The sequence below is a fragment of the Erithacus rubecula genome (genome assembly GCF_903797595.1).
Source record: "Erithacus rubecula genome assembly, chromosome: 8".
In the NCBI taxonomy this organism is placed as follows: domain Eukaryota; kingdom Metazoa; phylum Chordata; class Aves; order Passeriformes; family Muscicapidae; genus Erithacus; species Erithacus rubecula.
Window position 1 is genome coordinate 3,624,422 of NC_136659.1, and position 17,577 is coordinate 3,641,998.

At 36.4% G+C, this 17,577-nt stretch overlaps 1 protein-coding gene across 2 annotated transcripts in view; it reads right to left on the reverse strand.

The window, feature by feature from the left end:
- SPAG16 (sperm associated antigen 16) overlaps nucleotides 1-17,122 on the reverse strand; it is a 354,438-nt gene extending 337,316 nt beyond the window's left edge. The window contains exons 1-5 of one of the 2 annotated variants that reach the window (XM_079310616.1): nucleotides 16,718-17,122; nucleotides 14,001-14,047; nucleotides 13,470-13,568; nucleotides 8,815-8,942; nucleotides 4,665-4,802 (exon numbers count right to left, since the gene is read on the reverse strand). In XM_079310616.1, coding sequence (XP_079166742.1) covers nucleotides 4,665-4,802; nucleotides 8,815-8,942; nucleotides 13,470-13,568; nucleotides 14,001-14,047; nucleotides 16,718-16,766 — 461 coding nt within the window. In that variant the 5' untranslated portion in view covers nucleotides 16,767-17,122. The remainder of the gene's footprint in view (nucleotides 1-4,664; nucleotides 4,803-8,814; nucleotides 8,943-13,469; nucleotides 13,569-14,000; nucleotides 14,048-16,717) is intronic. The other variant, XM_079310617.1, reaches the window with a different exon arrangement.
- Between the last annotated feature and the right edge of the window lie 455 nt (nucleotides 17,123-17,577).

Below are 17,577 nucleotides of genomic sequence, written 5' to 3' on the forward strand. Positions count from 1 at the left end.
CACAATCTCTGTTACAGAATGTGTACTTTTGAGGGTTTTTTTATGCTAGCTGAGGTTCAAAACCATGGGTACTCTTCTGTTTTCCTCAAATCTTTCAGACAGAAGCCATAAGGATTCTGGCATTATAAATCAGAGTTGAGGTCAACTTTATGTTAAGTACAAGGAGCCTCATAGAGGTACAAAAACCAATCTTCCGTGTTTCAAATTCTATGTAAAGCTGCATAGATAATACTGATATTATACTGGAAATACTGATTTTTACATCACATCTGCAAATTAATTTGGAGAGCCTTCTGGAAAAAGTTGGGCCAAAAACATTTTAGGCTCTTTTCAGTCATGTCCTCAGGTGTTCCTTGAATGTGAGAGCAGGCAGCAAAAGGACTCTATTTCAAAATTACTTGTAAACATACTGATAACCTGTTATTCTCTGAGCACATTCCACACACAGCCATGGGACACCCTGAGATGCTCTGCTCCATAAGCCTAAAGAAAAAAATGCTCTGTACATATTCAGTACATTTTCCCCTTGCCTTTACTGATATGGGTTTGGCAGGAAAGATTAGCAGATGAATTGTTTAATTGCAAAGGAAGCTTGAAATTAACTTGCACTGAAATTAGATATTTGCTTCTTGCAGAAATAAAGCTCATTTCCTCTGCAACAGGAGCTAAAGAATTAGGTAAAACCAAAATGAAAACTGAGTATGGCAAAATAACAGGTCCAGGAAGAAGATCCATAACTGTCAGTTGCAGGGTGCAACAGACCCAAGTCTACATGCCTCAGTTCCATTGATTTTAGGTAGGACTCATTCCCCAAGATGCTGCAAGTCATAGCCCTAAAATTCTAATTGAAATAAAGACAGTTTTAGAAAATACACACTTTCAGTGTTTACATGGCACTTAGCAGCAAAGATGCTAAATCCACCATGTCATTAAACAGCTGTATTTCAATATGGTGCACAACACAAAAACTGTGCACCTTTTGTTCCCCATGGTGTAAATGGAAAAATATGTGCAGGAATAGTTAGATTTTGGTACAGAAACAGGAGCTGAACTGAAAATTTTGTTGCTAATGTCATGAACCAAAATAAATATGACTTCCAAGATTACTTTCTATTTTGACCATTACTTTGGCTGTAAGCTGGGTTTGCTTCCAAAAAGGAAAGGTACCTGCAAATGTTTATACTTCCTAACTGATGCTGTGAACTCCATACCTCAGGCAAAAGCCTGGCACAACTTTGATTCCATCTACATGAGAAATTCCTAAACATTTTAAGAATTTTTAAATATCAAAGTTCATAGTCCCCATGACCAACACAATCTGCAATTTGTCTGACTGTACATGTTTAAATAAATAGGCAACAGACAGAGTCTGGCCATAGGAAAACACAAAAATATCTGGTATTCAAACAATTTCATCTCATCAGATAGGCAGAGTTTAACATGGCTATGAAATTGTAATCTATTTTCACTTCAGAAAAATGTTACCAGAATATTAAGTGACCAGACACCACTGAAGATGCTGATTTAGAATTAACTAGTCTCATTTAACAGTTAACAATTTTCAGTGTTATTTGCAATTTTTTCCTGCATGCTGGGATGAAAGCCCAATAGGGAAATATTCACCAGGTAACAACACCTCTTAGCAAATGTAGCCTTCAAGATAAAAAAAAGAAAACTAGTATATTGGAGGAACCCTTTAACTGGTGTCTCATGGCAAACCAGTGTAAAATTAGTTTTGCTTTCTGTCACCACACAGTGGTCATTTTTAGAAATAATTTAAATAAAGATCAGTGATGTATCTAAATCTTAAGATAATAACTGTACTTAGTTTTGGAGTAAAAGGATTATGCTGTTGTTTATTTGTTTTAATGTATGCAGAGACATCAAGATACCTTCAGACATTGCACAAGCTATAAAAAAATACATGCTCACAATAAGAGGAAACGAAGCTAACTGCAATCTTCTCTTTAAATAATGAAAGACCACAGTGAAATCTAACCAACAGCCTGCAATCTACTCAATTTGCCCCCCTGCTTGCATGCAATCATGTAAATACTGTATTAAAATACCCAAAATACAATTACTGATAGCTTCTAGACACTAAATGTCTTCCACCAATTTCTAAACAACATTAAAGCAGGAGGTAATTGGTTTATAGGCATTTATCCCAGGCCCCCATCCTGCTTAAGTCCCAAATAACACCTCTTTCCTGCAAGATGGCCTTCAAGAGTACCAAGCTCAGAAATACCAAATGTAATTAAAAGCTTTCCTCAAATACATTTCACAGCACTGTAGCTTTCAATCAATGTTTTCTGAGTAATCCACAGAGCAAAATACAGGGCTTTCCTTGCTCACAAAATCCTTGGTTCTAACCAGTCAAATCAGCATTTCTCCCATGCTCTCAGGCATTCTGCTTTCCAAGTCATTCTCTCTGAAAACTCACATTGTCCTCCAGGTAATTTCAGCTCCTATTGGAATATTTGCTTTACCACAGAAAAGGCAGTGACTCAAGTTACTGAATGTATGAACAAGAGAAAATGCTGTTAACAGTCACTGCACTAAATGGATTTAGCATACAGTATTATAACCAGGGTTTATCCAAAAAAAAGAACACTGCAGTCCATGTATGTACAGCAAAAATGTTCAATATCACATAGTTCAATTATTTCAGAAGCAGCACTAGTTTAATTCATAAATTATTCAAAACAATGTATATGAAATGAATGTCACAAATGCTGAACTTTTAACATTAGTATCAGTGAGATCTTTGAAAGTTACTTGAAATGAAAAGGCTGAAAACTGAAGTAGTGACAGAGTACTGTTGGCACAGACCAAGTTTTACACCTGCCTATACTGCATTCCAGTAACAGCTGACAGACTGTGGAAATAAAGCTCTCCCTGTAAGTGGACAAAGGAGGGGTCTGTTTTCAGCAGTGTTTTCACGAGGAATGTAAAGAATACTTGCAGTATGTGACAGGAAATGTCAGTGAACAAGATGTGCTCACACAGAACTGTCCTGAATTTGGTACCCTGCAGCACCAAACCCATTTATTTGCCACCATTGTTGCTGCTTTATGTTCCAACAAACACCAGAATGTGAAAAAGCAGGGCCCAGTCTGAGTTTGTGGATTTAACTTGAGTGTTGGGATTTTATCTAACAGTGAGCTTGCAGCAACCCCATATACCTGCACTCTTTCCCCCTCCTGCTTGCATATTATCATGTCATCTTTCAGCCTTTGAACCAGACAGCTGCTATAAAAACTCTTCTGATACCCCATGGAGTAAAAATATATTCTTATGGAAAAAAAAAACCCAAAAAACCAGCTCGTTCAGACCATGGTGAAATGAGCTTGAGCTTTATATTGTTAAATAATCATGGAGCAATACAACAAACCCAGGAAAACTCTTATCAAGTCATAATCCACTCAGATTATTTTGTTATAGCATGTTCTGCTTCATAGAAGGGGTGAAGAGGGGGATGAAGAGAGAAGATGGATGGGGGAAGAAAGAAAATAATATTAATTGAAATTAGTACTATCAAGGATAAATTTTATGAGGGCCACATTTTGTCCTTCTTTCTTTTACTCTGCATGACTGCTTCTTATTCTCCCCCACTCATATGAGACACAGTCTTTGAGTATCCATTGTCCAAAGAAACTGCAGATTAAAAAAGGAAGTATTTTCTCTATGGTCTGTCTCCCAGTGCATCATTATATTTAGACTACACAATATCTAACTTGATTGTTGCCACTGTTTATTAAACTACTTGACTGTGGCCAATTAATTCATTAATTTAAAATGTAATAAATCATTACAATCAGAAAATAATTTAATTACCATTATCAGCAGCAATGATTATTTAACATGTGAATAGTTTTAGGTTTTTTTTTCATAGAAAGGAGCAATCTAAATGAAAATTAGCAACTTCAGCAATCCCAAGGAAAATCAAAGAGATAGAATTAACTTTACAGTTCCATGTTTTGAAACCACACATTGCAAATCTGAAGTGAGTGCATAATTAGGCCTCAGAGTATGCTCTCAGTGAACACACACAAGTGCAAACACCATTCTCCACAAAAGGCCATGCAACATAGGGTTCATTACCACATCTCCCCATTTTATAGGCTAAGTATTTTAACTCTCATGACTGAAATCCTGCGGACTTGTAGAATAAACTTCTACAATGTACACATGAGTATAATCAATGATGGTAATTTACACTGACACACCATTAGCACTAGGCCCAGAGTGATAGATTTTTGGTAATTAAAAAAATGAAGAATAAATGTATGGTGATTTTTTTTTCCTACACTGAAGGTTTGTGGTAGCTGTAATTTATAGCACTGTAATACAAAATGCACGTAACAATTTATTTTTTAGTTCTACCTATTAGGCTCTCACGATTCTCTGTAGTAATTTGTTATGATTACTGGATATTGAAAATTATTTTTGGTCTGCTAAATACAAATAAAAGAAATTAAGATTTACATTTCTAACAGAACTCAGAAAAACTTGAACTTTAATTATAAATGTCACCTAGAAGTAAAAGTTTGTGCAGCCAGCATAACAAATAGGAATTTACTATTTTTCACTAAGTTTTGGGTTTACTTTATCTGGCCATCTACTACCATATATAAAAGTTTCAATAAAACCAAGTAACCTACATGACAGACTGTTTGTAGGTTTCCAGATCTTTCTTCAAGCTCAGATTCTCAGTCTCGAGTTGCTGGTTGCGGGTGTACACGTCTGGAACCAGCCCTGCATCCTCAACTGTGATCACACCTCTCTCAATGAGTTCATACCTGGGAGAAAAGAAACAGGTTCATTTTTATTTTATTCCATGTTTCCATTTCTTCACTTCACTCATGTTTTTCTTCTGGTGCTACCATTTACCTAAACTAGAATCACAGCAATGTTTACCATCTTCAAGCATTTATTATCATTAGAATCCACAGCAGTGAATTCACTACCTCACCACACTGTTCTGTTCTCCTGCTTTTCATTCTAAAATGTGTTTTGTTCATAATAGGCAAGACACATAACACAGTACTTCACATTAAACAATTATTTTCTTCCTGTCTTTTAAACAGCTTAACTAAAAAGCAGAAACAAATATTCTTGTACAAATACACTCTCAGTCCTTTTTACCTCACATGCTCAAATGCATAAAGTTGGGGTTTTTTTTGGGGACTCAAGCTGCAAATAAGGATGAATAAGCCATTTTCAACATGGAATACAGAGTTCACCTAGGGCAATTCCTTCATTCCTCCCTGTTTATTTTCCCTCTCCTTATTTAATTACATTTACCAATATTTACCTATTTTACCAGTCCCTGAGAACACTTGATTACGTGATGTAGAAGGCTGAAGGTTGCTTTAGTTAAATACTTGCACAGACTGACTTGGATTTTAAGAAGTATCTGAAGCAGCCTGGAATGCTGGGTAGCACCCCAGGAATTTCTACAGCTTCAGCAAGAACATCTACTAATTCAGTATCCTATTTTAGGATTATCCATCCTTTGGTGATATATCAGTAAAATCTAAAAATACAGTACAGACAGAAGAGTGAGATCTCAACCATGACATCAGCTCAGCAGAGGTTGCATGGAGTTGTAACTAATCTACTCAGATAAACACCATAACCCCACATGCACCTTCCCTGCTGGAAAGATGTTCTGGGTGGGAGCTCACTAGAAGGAGCAACATGAACATTATTTGCCTTTTCAGGTAAAGAATATATTGAATCTGTGCATTTTATTGTTTCCAAGTAATAAGGAAGCATGAAAAGAATAGATGTAAATAGAAATAAAAATCCTACTAAACACTATCTCCTACACCTGGATATAAGCAGCAGATCTAAAATCTGAAGACTCATCAATAATCATGCTGTTGAAACAAAAAGGATTTCTAAAAAAAGCAACCTTTATTTAACAACCTCCAAAAAACATAATGGGAATGTTAGTATCTCTATCCAAATTACTTCCTATAGTCAGCTACATATTTGCATTCTGAGGATATTTCTTGGAATGCTCATCCCTCTGAATTAAGCTGTCACATTCACCACCAATAGATGAAAGGCTTTTGAAAAATTCATCTGAACATGTCCACAGTAAAATTCATTCCATCATCACTTCATTTTCTTAAGTAAATTACTGTAGGAATAGGCTCTAACACTAAGAAAGAAGCCTAGGGGGTTTTTTTCTTCCCTCCAAACAGTGACTGATGTACAGGTAGAATTCCTATCCGAAATACTGCAGATAAGGGCAGCCTCATGGCAGAAATTCACAACTCCAGGTACTCCTTCACTTGCTGGAAGTATTTCTCCACTGAATGCCCTAATTGCCCTTCATGAAAACCACCAAGGATTTGCACAAAGACCCAACAAACATGGATAATTGATGAACCTCAACTCCAGCAGAGCTAAAATTTATGAAAGACAATTTTCATGAAACACAATTAATACCAATAAATTCACTACACCATTGTCTCAGAACAGTACTGAAAATGATTTTTTTTGTGCATGTAGCAGAAATGGAAAACCACACAACAAATAGCTCTGAGAAATCTCATTATCTTTCATCAGCCTGGTCCTGTAAATCTTACAGATCTCCCTCCTCCATACTCAGCCAAAGAGCTGCTCTTCTCACTTCTGTCATTGCATATGCAAATTAAATTAGTTCCATGCACACACAGGTATTTTATTAAGCTTTTCAGAACTACTGAGCTATAATTCTTAAATCACTATTAAAAATCAACCAAGAATCTGGAAACCTAAGGAACAGATGGTTAACTATGACTTTGTCATCAAAGCTCAGTGCAGACTGACTGAAAATAATACATTATTACTATACACTTTACATTATAACTCCTAGAAACTGGATTTCAAAGGAATAAAGTTGCATAGAGGCTCTGCAATAAACTGATAGCTCAGGATGACCTGGGCTCTTGAAATTAGGAGGGAGAGACTGGCAGATGCAGGAATTCACAGCTGATCAGCCTCTGCACTTCATACTTAAAAGCTGTCAATCCAGTATCTTCAATAAACAACAAATGTGCTATCAAGTCTTGTGTAACACATGAATGGAAAGTTTAATGGAAAATTAGATACTCAAAAAAATAATTTAACGTTAAGGTTCCTTAAAGCATAATGGGAATAAAAAGTTTATGTGCAAAACAGCCTACATAATTAATGAAAAAAATCATTACAACTGTTTATAAAATTATTCATTACTTCATTGAAAAATAAGAGTCTTGGCATAAAATAAACCATAATCAAATCACTGTATTTTATACAGCTGGATAGAGTAACAGTGTTTTCCCAAACTCCAAAATAAACACAGACAATTTGGTCCAATTTAAGTGACCTTTAGATCTCAGACAGACAATAATTTCAAAGCCAGCCTTCTGATAAATTTTCTCTACGTTAATTAATTTCTCATTTTAAATTCCATTAGTACTTGATCACCACAGCATGAGAGCAAGAGTGTCGTCCCAATACATAATGAGGAACCCAAGTACACTAATCTGCTCTCACATTCATTAATATTGTAAATTATCCATTTCAAACCAACATGAAACGTTTTGAAACAAGGTATTAATGTAGAAAGTCTCTATACAGTAAGATTAGATACTGACATGCTAAGCTCATTTTTAAAGCTACTGAAATTAAAAGTATTACATACAGAGAAAAAATATATGTACAGCTAAGAATTTACAAGATAAGGTCTGTTAAATCCTGCACTTTCTGTTAAAAAGCAATTTGAATTTTGCCATTGATATAAATTCAGACCCTAAGTGCTTCAAAGAAAGCTGCAGCTGCATAAAAAGGTCACTATTTATATCTGTCTAGTATTAATTATCGTTTAACACAAAAACTACTAGACTTCAAACTTAATGCTATTCATATCAGCTCTTTTGTTGGGAAAGAATACAGAAGTATAGTGCTTCTTCTCCAAGGAATCATTTAAATCCATCGTTATACTATCAAAAAGCAGATTATTAATTTCAAAGGCAATGCCTGATTGATGAGTAAGACCAGAGCCTTGCAAATAACAACGCAGATTCCACACCTGAGAATATTTCTAAGAAAATTTAAAAGCTTCAATGCTTTTGCATGAAAAAAATAAGATGGTTTCTAACTTTTTCTAATTTTCAAATTACATAATTTCAAGAGACTTTACTATAAAAAACCCTCTGAACTTCTTATGTTTGAAACTCAGAACAAGGTTAATCAAAGAGGTGTTTCCACTTTTTAGAATTTCTCCAACATAACCTGCTGGTTCAAAGCAATCTGTAAATTCATGTATTTCAACAGAACTCTATGACAAGTGTCATCTTTTGCTCCAAAGTAATTCAGTTGTCATGCAAAGCTTTGCAGCATTCCTAACATGTAATTTTAAATCAACAGTAAAAAAGTATACATCCTGCAGGATGTGTGAAGAGAGTGGTGTATTTAAACAAAGTTGTACCTTTAATCTTCTGCATAAAGTATGGACAAAATCCCTGCCATCTACAAAAACCTGGAAAAATAAGTTACCAACAACTCCAGAGTTTATTATTTTTCTGATTACTGTATGAACTAAATCTTAAAAAATAAAAAACATTCCTATTTGTTAACTTCTGTACCAAAAATTACCAATTACTTAAACAAGGGATCCTCATTCTCAACAGGAATACATTTGTTTATTAAACACTACATATTTAAGAATGACTTGTACTCAGGAGAGTTTTCTGAAAAAATATCCTGAAATACCAAAAGTATTTGAATCCTGACCATCTAATTCCCAAAACAACATGGTCACTTAAATTATTTTACCATTCAGTCTGGAAGCAGTCAAGGGTTCTAGACATTCCCAATCTGACCAGGAAATTGCAGAAGAAGTCATCCATTGCTTGAGGTATTTCTGCTACTGATTTTCCAGAAGTCAGAACCGACTGCAAAGCCTGAAATTAAATTTTGATAACAGTTAAACTTACAAGAGAAATGTCATGACCATACTTCCTATTTCTGAAGTCATTTAAAGTCACAGATCTACTGGAGTTCAGCTGAATGTTCCCCTTGTTTTTACAGATCAGAAGTGTAATCATGATTCCTCTAATGGCAAGATTTGTGAAAGGTTACAAAGAAATAACTCAAAACCCCCTCTTATTTAAGCAAACCTGACATCATTGAAAGTATTAAAACTGATGAATGGTCTCTTGTCACTGACCGGAGTAAATATCAGTTCTTATCTAATGAGGAATGTAGCAGTCCAAGGTGCCAGTAGAATGGTTTGTATGCTTTTGGTAATAGTGCAGGGAGTGGAGGGATAGACAGAACCTCATCTCCATCATCTGATCCCTTAGGAATAATTCTCACAAAGATCAAGTGTCCCTTTCCTCTCAAGATTCACTGAAGGAAGCTGCCAGACAGCATTGCTACAAGTGTTAGCACAAGGCAGATGGTGCACCAGGGTTTCATGTGCAGCTCCCCCAGTGCCACCCAAACAGACAGCTCTGCTGAAAAGGTCAGCTCATAGGGCAAGCACACTGCCAAAAGCAGAATCAACACAGAACAGAGCAGTCCTACTACAGAGAAAAATTTTTCAAAATTCCTTTCACAGCTTTCTGATGCAATGCAAATCTCTTCCCTTGACCCAAGCCCATTCAGCTCACTTAGCACACAGCTTAGTGTTTAGATCTCCCAGAAAGAATTCAACATGCAAGGAGGTAGAGGAAAAAAAGGAAAATATGACCCAGTCTGAGACTACTCCCTCACAAAAAGCATTTAAAGACAATGAGATGAGAGAGACTGACACAGCTTGGCAGCCAAAGAGGTGGCCTTATTTCATTCACATATCAAATGGATTGGAGTGACTTGGCATACCTAAATATGAGGGTCTTGGCTTTTGGGAACTCCACGTGGGCACATTGCCACAATGGAACTGCTCCACAATGCATGACAAGCTACTGCACTGCACATGCATCTTGGTGAGAGATTATAAAAAATACCACAAAACTTAAAAAAAAAAACAAACCAAAAAAACAAACCACTGAGATATTTATTAACCCATGGTAAAGGCTCTGACTGCAAATAATTTCCTCCACCCATTTATAAAAGAATCTGTAAGGCCAGGGATTTCTGATAACTCCATTCATTTATGGCTTATTCATGCCCTTAGTGGCAGCTCTCTCACCGTGAGTGCATAAATTACCTGGAGATAAAGGCATTTCTCTCAATAAAATGAAAACACTGGAAAAAAAAATCTCTTGGCCATTTTGTATAGCACAGAAAATGTTGTCTTCAATCCAAGCAACTACCTAATATTACCAGAAAGAATTGTACATGTCTGATGAAGGTCATGTAACACTGCCTTATGACTAATACAATATGCCAAGTGCATGTTATATTTAGCATATTTTCATTACTAGAGCTCCAGTACATCAGGCAGGTCTATTTTCTAATTGTGGTAATACAAGAATCAAAGAGCAAATGGGCAGACATGCAGCTGCATGCCTTGGCTTGGTGCTGTCTTTACTCCACGTGAGGTAAGTGTGCAATATTGTTGCTTGTAGTTTTCCAAACACATCTATAAAGCCAGTCTTTGGAAGAAGTGACACAGCTTGATTCCCTTAATGAATGGAAATTTGATAGGAATTCATTTCATCCGTGCAGAAGAGAATTTATTAGTGAGATACCAGCACTGAGCATCATTGCAGGAACCAAAGCTCGAGCAGTGAACAACACAGAGAGAAATGAATTCAGTCTAACAGGCACAGAATCACAGCAGGGCCTCAGGAAACCAGAACTGAATTCCCAGCTCTTTCCCAGACTTTGGGAGTGATATGAGGCCAACCATGTGCTTCAGTTTCATTGTAACCATGGCTGACTACCAACAGAATAGCATAACTAGAATTTTTTTGCATACATTTGTTTGTTTGGAAATGAGGAAAATGCCATCAATTGACATGAGGCAAACAGACATCCTATAGCAGCTGTATGGAACAAAACCATCTTATTAAAAGAGTCTGACTATGGACTAAAATATTTCCTTTAAGTATTTCTTTGTGTTAATTAAAATACTCAAAAAAATGTGAGTGTAGAGATTGTAGATTTGGCCAGTAAAATGAATTACTTTCTAAGAGCTTAACTTCAGGAACTTCCACAGCACTTCTAAGTACTTCTGTCCACTGAAGAAATATGAACACTCAATAAATTAATAATTTCTCTAGAAAACAAGGAAAGATGCTCTCAAAAAACTTACTAAATTTAAGAAGAATTAAATAAAAAGGGAACTCAAGGGTTTTAACATGTTCAAACAAACTGAAAATCAAGCATATATAAATTCCAACATTAATGAATGCCAGTGTTACTTCTCATGATCATTGTAGATATTAAGAGGGAAAAAAACTTGGAAGGAAAATGTAAGAGCTGTAACTACTGAAGAAAGTTTTTCAGCCATCATTTATATCTGTGTAGCTTTCCAGAAGTTTTGCATCTTTCCTACAGTCTCTATCAGCTGGATATTTTCTTTTACATGCAGAATATTTTTTGCTTGTGCTCAAAAATAATTTATATAATTCTAAAATCTCTCTCAAAAAAAAAAAAAAAAGTAGAGATGTGCTTAAGGACAAATGATGTTACTCAACTTAGAAAATCTGGATAGTCTTAGTATCTGAAATTGGAAAATATCCAATTTTTAATGTTTTTGAATGATCACTGATCTATGCACCTAGCATTGAACTTTAATATGGGATTACACACACAAGTAAACAGCAAGTTGAGCAGCAAATACACACCATCACTTAAAAGTATCATCCAAGTTATAGTTATACATAAGTTCATTTAATTTAGCCAAGATTACAAGCTACTAAAAACAAAAAAAAAAAGGCCAATTATTTAGCATGTGAAGAAGACAGCCTTCTACTTTGCTTCCTAGCTCAGAATTTGGATGTTGATTCAATATTAATTCACAGGAAACAGTGCTTCTAACTTGGGTTACCAGAAACACTTGGTTTTTCCAGGGAATTAATATCAAACAATCGAGTCAGTGAGCCTCACAAAATATACAGTAAATCATCATGAAAGCTGTCAGGGAACTAGCAAGTGTATTAGAATATTTCTCTATTCATGTCTTTCTGGCCAAAGGCTGAAAACATTACTTCAGTTTCAAAATTATGGAAAAAAAAGAAGCCTCCAAATAACAAATCAAGCAGAAAGAAGGCAAACAACTCTTAGCATAAGTTTAAAATCAAAGAGAATAGGAGTTTAAGCACAAATTATCTGCTGGTTTTAAGGAAAGGTAACAGTTTCTTCAGTTTGATTAACTGGGATAGACACTAGCACACTTCTTTCTACCACTCCAGGCTCAACAAATCAATGAAGAGATAAAAGATTATTTAAATACAGCACTGTCAAAAGATCAATAGGTTAAAAATATTCTCCCTTTTTCCACTTTCTGTTTTAACATCCACTCACACAGTAAAACAATCATAACCTCAGTTATCCCTAAGGAACATGAATTTCCACTATTTCCTTAGCATAAAGCATTTGCCATCTCAAACATTTCTGCAATCTTTCCCTCAATTTTCAGGACATATTCAGTTTTAATACACATAAAACTCTGTTATTGCCAGTTTCCATGCAGAGTTTCATCTAAAGTACAAAACTGATCTGTTGATAAGCACAACTGCAGAAGAAAACACACATTTTCCCTCCAGTTTAAGTATCATTCACTTAATTTGATCTTTCCACTATTAAACATTTACTTTTGCTAAACAAAGATTATGACTGCACCCTTATGATGAGGCTATGAGATGGTGGTGATATTGGAAACACAGCAGGGAAAAGCACTTTTCCACTAGACTGTTAAAAACAAGTAAAATCCTATTTTGGAAAATGCAATACAATCCCACTGTGTAACTCTGAACTATTACACAACTGCTCCGAAATCAAACTGTAAATGTAAGGAATGTCAAAACTAATGGTGTGGAATGATTGATAATTTCATTAATATTTTGATTCAACATAGTGTAACAGTCCATTCTTTACTTTTAATATATGAACAATTTGTTTTAGCAAGGTAATCAAGTACAATCTTTTCTGGGTGATAAGCAGATGCAGTTTCTCTCCTGTGCCAGACATCACATTCTCATTTAATCTGCTCAGATAAAGAACAAATTGTGAAATGCTGATGCATTACAATAACATTAATATATTTTAAATAAACTACCTAAAGGTTTCATACATGTACTTGAAATATCAGGTTGTTTACACAAAACAATATGAACACAAATTAAAGGAAGATGAAACCCAGGAAACTTAAGGGTTTTTTTTCCACTATGGCATATGTTTACTCCTATAAGCTTGTAAAAAAACAGGAGACAATCATTTTCACACAAATATTTCATAATGAGTATAAATTATTGTAAACTTCAAGCCACTAATGCCAAATAACTTAGAGACTCTTAGAATATTTAGGAATCTCTTACTAAAACTTGAGCATCTTTAGTCTGCTCTTGAATAGTCTGCAAAGCTTTGGACAGATCCTCATCATCTTCATGAAGACTGGTATCATCATCTGCTGAAACCTAAATGAAATTATATAAAGTTTGGTATCAACATATTTAATACATCTTTCTTTCACAATACAACTGTTCCTACTCCCATTAAAACTGCTGAAAATAATCCCCTCCTTGTTAAAATACCATTTTGCCCATATTTAAATAGAAATGCTATTACTGAAATATTTTTATAAATAACCTTAAATATCTAAATAGATGTTTTAAATATAAATTCTTATACCTTTAAGAAAGTATTTAGTGTTCAAATAAAGGCAATACACAACAATTCAACTAACACTGAATATTCTCTTGAAAAATAGATATGCCATCAATCATCACTTTATAAAAGGAGATTTGTGTCATTTCTCCCAGGAGTTCTATGTGACTGATGAAGCAAAAAGAATGAAACACGAACACTCTACCAAAATATATCAGGAGATTATCAATTTATTAAGTTACCTCTTCATACTGATAATCATCTTTAATCTCATCTGTTATGGTAACGTCTGCAGGTTTAGTTAAGTGTGAAACAGCTGCTGCAGGAGAGAATTTTCAACTGAGAAAAAAAAAAATCATAGAATGCACATCTATAAATCTTTTCAACACAAGACTTTCAATTTTTTTTTGAGAGGGGTCTTTTTGCAGTAGGATTTCCACAGCCTTCTTCATGGAGCAGAACTAGCTTCATGCTCTCAGAAAATACCAGGTTTTAGCAAATTCAGATGTGTGAGTTCAAAGAGGAACACCTGAGGTCGAACCCTGAACACCACAGGACCACTTAAAAGAGCTGATGCAAATGCCTTAATAATCACAAGACATTTACAATAAAAATATGAGGAACTTTCAAAACTCAAAAATTCATTTAGATATTATCTACAGTTCCTTGAAATGCTTTAGAGTCCAACTTTTAAACATAACTACAAATAGTCTAGAGTAAAAGCCAAACAAACATCTTTTCATCCACTAGCCTCACAGCCCATGAAAAAATAATGGAATGTTTTTAGCAGATGCTACTGACAGTTTCCCTAGGAAATCAGTTAGCCTACAAGTGACCCATGTAAATAAACCAAAAATTAGCTTGCAAAGAAAAGCTGGCAATTCAGTACTTCACATACAAAGAAAAAAAACCAAAAACAAACAACAACAACAAAAAAAACCACCATGATTTTCCAGCTTTGCACCAAGCTGCCCAAATCCAAATTATTCTCCTAAAAACAGACCTTTTGCCAGTTTTCACAGTACAATATATATGTGGAGGTACAAAATATAGGTAAAAGTATCATCTGCATTCAAGACAACAGCACCAGAAAAACTCAGATAAATTGTATCCATCTGGAAGGCTAACAGCTGAACACCACAACCCCCTGATAAGTAATAAACCTTTAAAAACTCAGGATTTTTTTTTTCCTCAATTTTCTATTGACTTGACTGTCCTTGTGATCCTCTATGGTCTAAACTAATGTGTCATTGCAAACAATTTGCCCAGACTAAAATATTACTTTAAAAATCCTGGGGGTTTTCCTTTGTTTTCTTTTTTTCTTCCAAAAATCATAGCTAGGTGCACTATAAAACAGAAATTAATTTTAAAAACGTCTGTATTTCTCCACAGTGTAAAATTTGCTGAAGCGGTGCTTTTTTAAGCACATCATGCTGAAAACAGCTGTGCAGGTTTACTAAGGTAGAAACTGAGGCACAAGCTGCAAAAGGACACTCTTCCACTTTTTAAATTTGGCTTTATATTGGCTTACAACTTAATTCTAGCAAGGCAGGAAAAACTAAGGTATGGTAGAATCTATGACACTGAAGTATGATGGTTTAGCCTCTAAAGGCATTAGAGCTTGATTTGCAGCTCACAGCTGGAAAAGAGAACAGATGCAGCTCATCTGGCCTGGTGACAAAAGCAGAATTTGTGTGTGACCAAAAAATTACACATTTAAAGCCATGAACTCCCAACATCATTTGCTACAAGTAAAATGTGAAAAGAATTGGGTGGGGTAAGTAAGAGACAAACAATAAAGCAAAATATTATAATGGTCGGGTGCTTGGCATTCAAGGGGTGTTTTGGAGACACCCCTTTAATTAATCATAGACCCATTCATACATTTTCAAACTTTTCCATAAACTATTTCCCATATTCCAGGAACTGTTTTGCATGGCCACTCCTTGAGTCTGCCTTTTTAGAGCATGTGTGCTTCTTGGCTGGAGTTTGAATTTATTTTTCTTATCAGTCTTAATTTGAGCTGTGGTCTAATTTCTACAGATGGTAACTGGTATATCAGTAGCAGGTGTTTTTACAGGGTGTTATTTAAACAGGCAGTTCACTTACTACAAAGACACTTCATCAGCCTATGTTACTCTGAAAGAAAACTGTATCTTAAAAACCATTTCAACACATAGAGTATCCACCCTAATATTTACAAGAAGCCAACACTATAATATGTATTTATAACATCAGGCTGCCCCAGCAGCACTGCAAGGATTCAATCCACTTTTCCATACAGGAAAGCTAACATCACAGCGATCAAGATCCCAATGCCTCCACAGAGCCAAAACCCCACGTATTGATAGAATTTCTTAAGTTGAAAAAAAAAACTCTGAGACCAAACTGTTACCAAAGCACACAGGGCTTTTTAACCCTCGCAGGGATGGAGTGGCCACCGCTTCCCTGGCGTTCCCGTCCCAACGCCAGGCCACTTGATAAAGGAGGAAATTTTTAATAATATTTAAACATCCCCCGGCATGGATTGAAACCATTTCTCCTTGTCCCATCCCTGTTTCCTGGGAGAAGAGCCAGCCCCTCTCACTGTCCCCTCCCTTGTTGTATTTCACTAATTCGGCACTCCCTGAGAGATCTGTGGGGAGCCATAAGGGCCTCCCGGAGCCTCCTTTTCTCCCTCTTTCCCACCTCCCTCAGCCCCTCCAGCCCCTTCTCTGGACAGGCTCCAGCCACTTCGCAGTCTCCAGGAACAACTCACCAAAAAGAACCAACATTTTTGAATTTTGACTTTCCCCCGTACTCTCCTCGCCCCACCCACCCCCCACCCTGTGCCGCGGCCGCCGCTGCTGAGGCGGGGGGAGCGCTGAGGAGATGGAGCCCTGAGGGGAAAGCGGCACCGCCAGCGGGGCAGGAGGTTGAGGATGGAGGGGGAAAGACATGGGAGGAAGGAGAAGGATACTCTGCAGGCTGAACGCCGCCTCAGAGACCGTGTCCTCCTCCTCCGCCATGGCCGCGCCGTTGCCGGGGGAGACCTCTCGCGAGGAGAGGCGCCCGCGCCGCGGCGGGAAGACAATTGGGTTTAATTTAATTTGAACGGATTTAGTTTCATTAAATTGTGTTTGATGTAATTCAGCGTTTGTAACTCCAGGCGAGGCTCCTCGCAGAGCCGGGTGTGAGGGTGAGGAGTTCCCCTCAGGGCGGGCACCTGCGGCCCCTCCGCTGAACGCGCACCGCCCTTCATGAAGAGCGAGGAAAAACAGCGGGAAATGAGGGGGAAAACTGCTTAAAACTCCTGAGAAGGGACTAATTTCTTCTAGTTTTCTTCTGCAGATGGAACATTTTTGTAGCTGGAACGAGCTACTTAGCTTTTGAGCTATGTCCTGCTTAAGTCCCTTCAGAACCCAAACTCTCCCGTAATTCTGTATTCACGTTTAAAAGCAGGAGTTTTCCCAGGAAGAAGTTTCGGATAGACAACATGTATTTACGGAGAACACAGGTCGTGACTCTTCAGGTGCTTGAAATAAAGTTGCAAAATCCTACAGAAAAATTTCTGTTGCTATTCTTAATTTAAGGTAAGCTTAGAAGTACCAGTTCTAAGTTTCCATTGGGTTAAAGGGCTTTTCATGCAATAGAAACTCAGAATCTGTGCTTGAATTAATGTAAAATAACAGAAATAAATGCCTAAAGTATCTAGAGGGGGAAAAAAATAATTTAAAAGTTGCTAATGGTTGGGTTGGATGGAGAGGCTCCAGTTTTGCTTGCAGGGTTAACAAAACAAAATGAAACAAACAAAAACCCCCAAAACACAAAACAAAACAA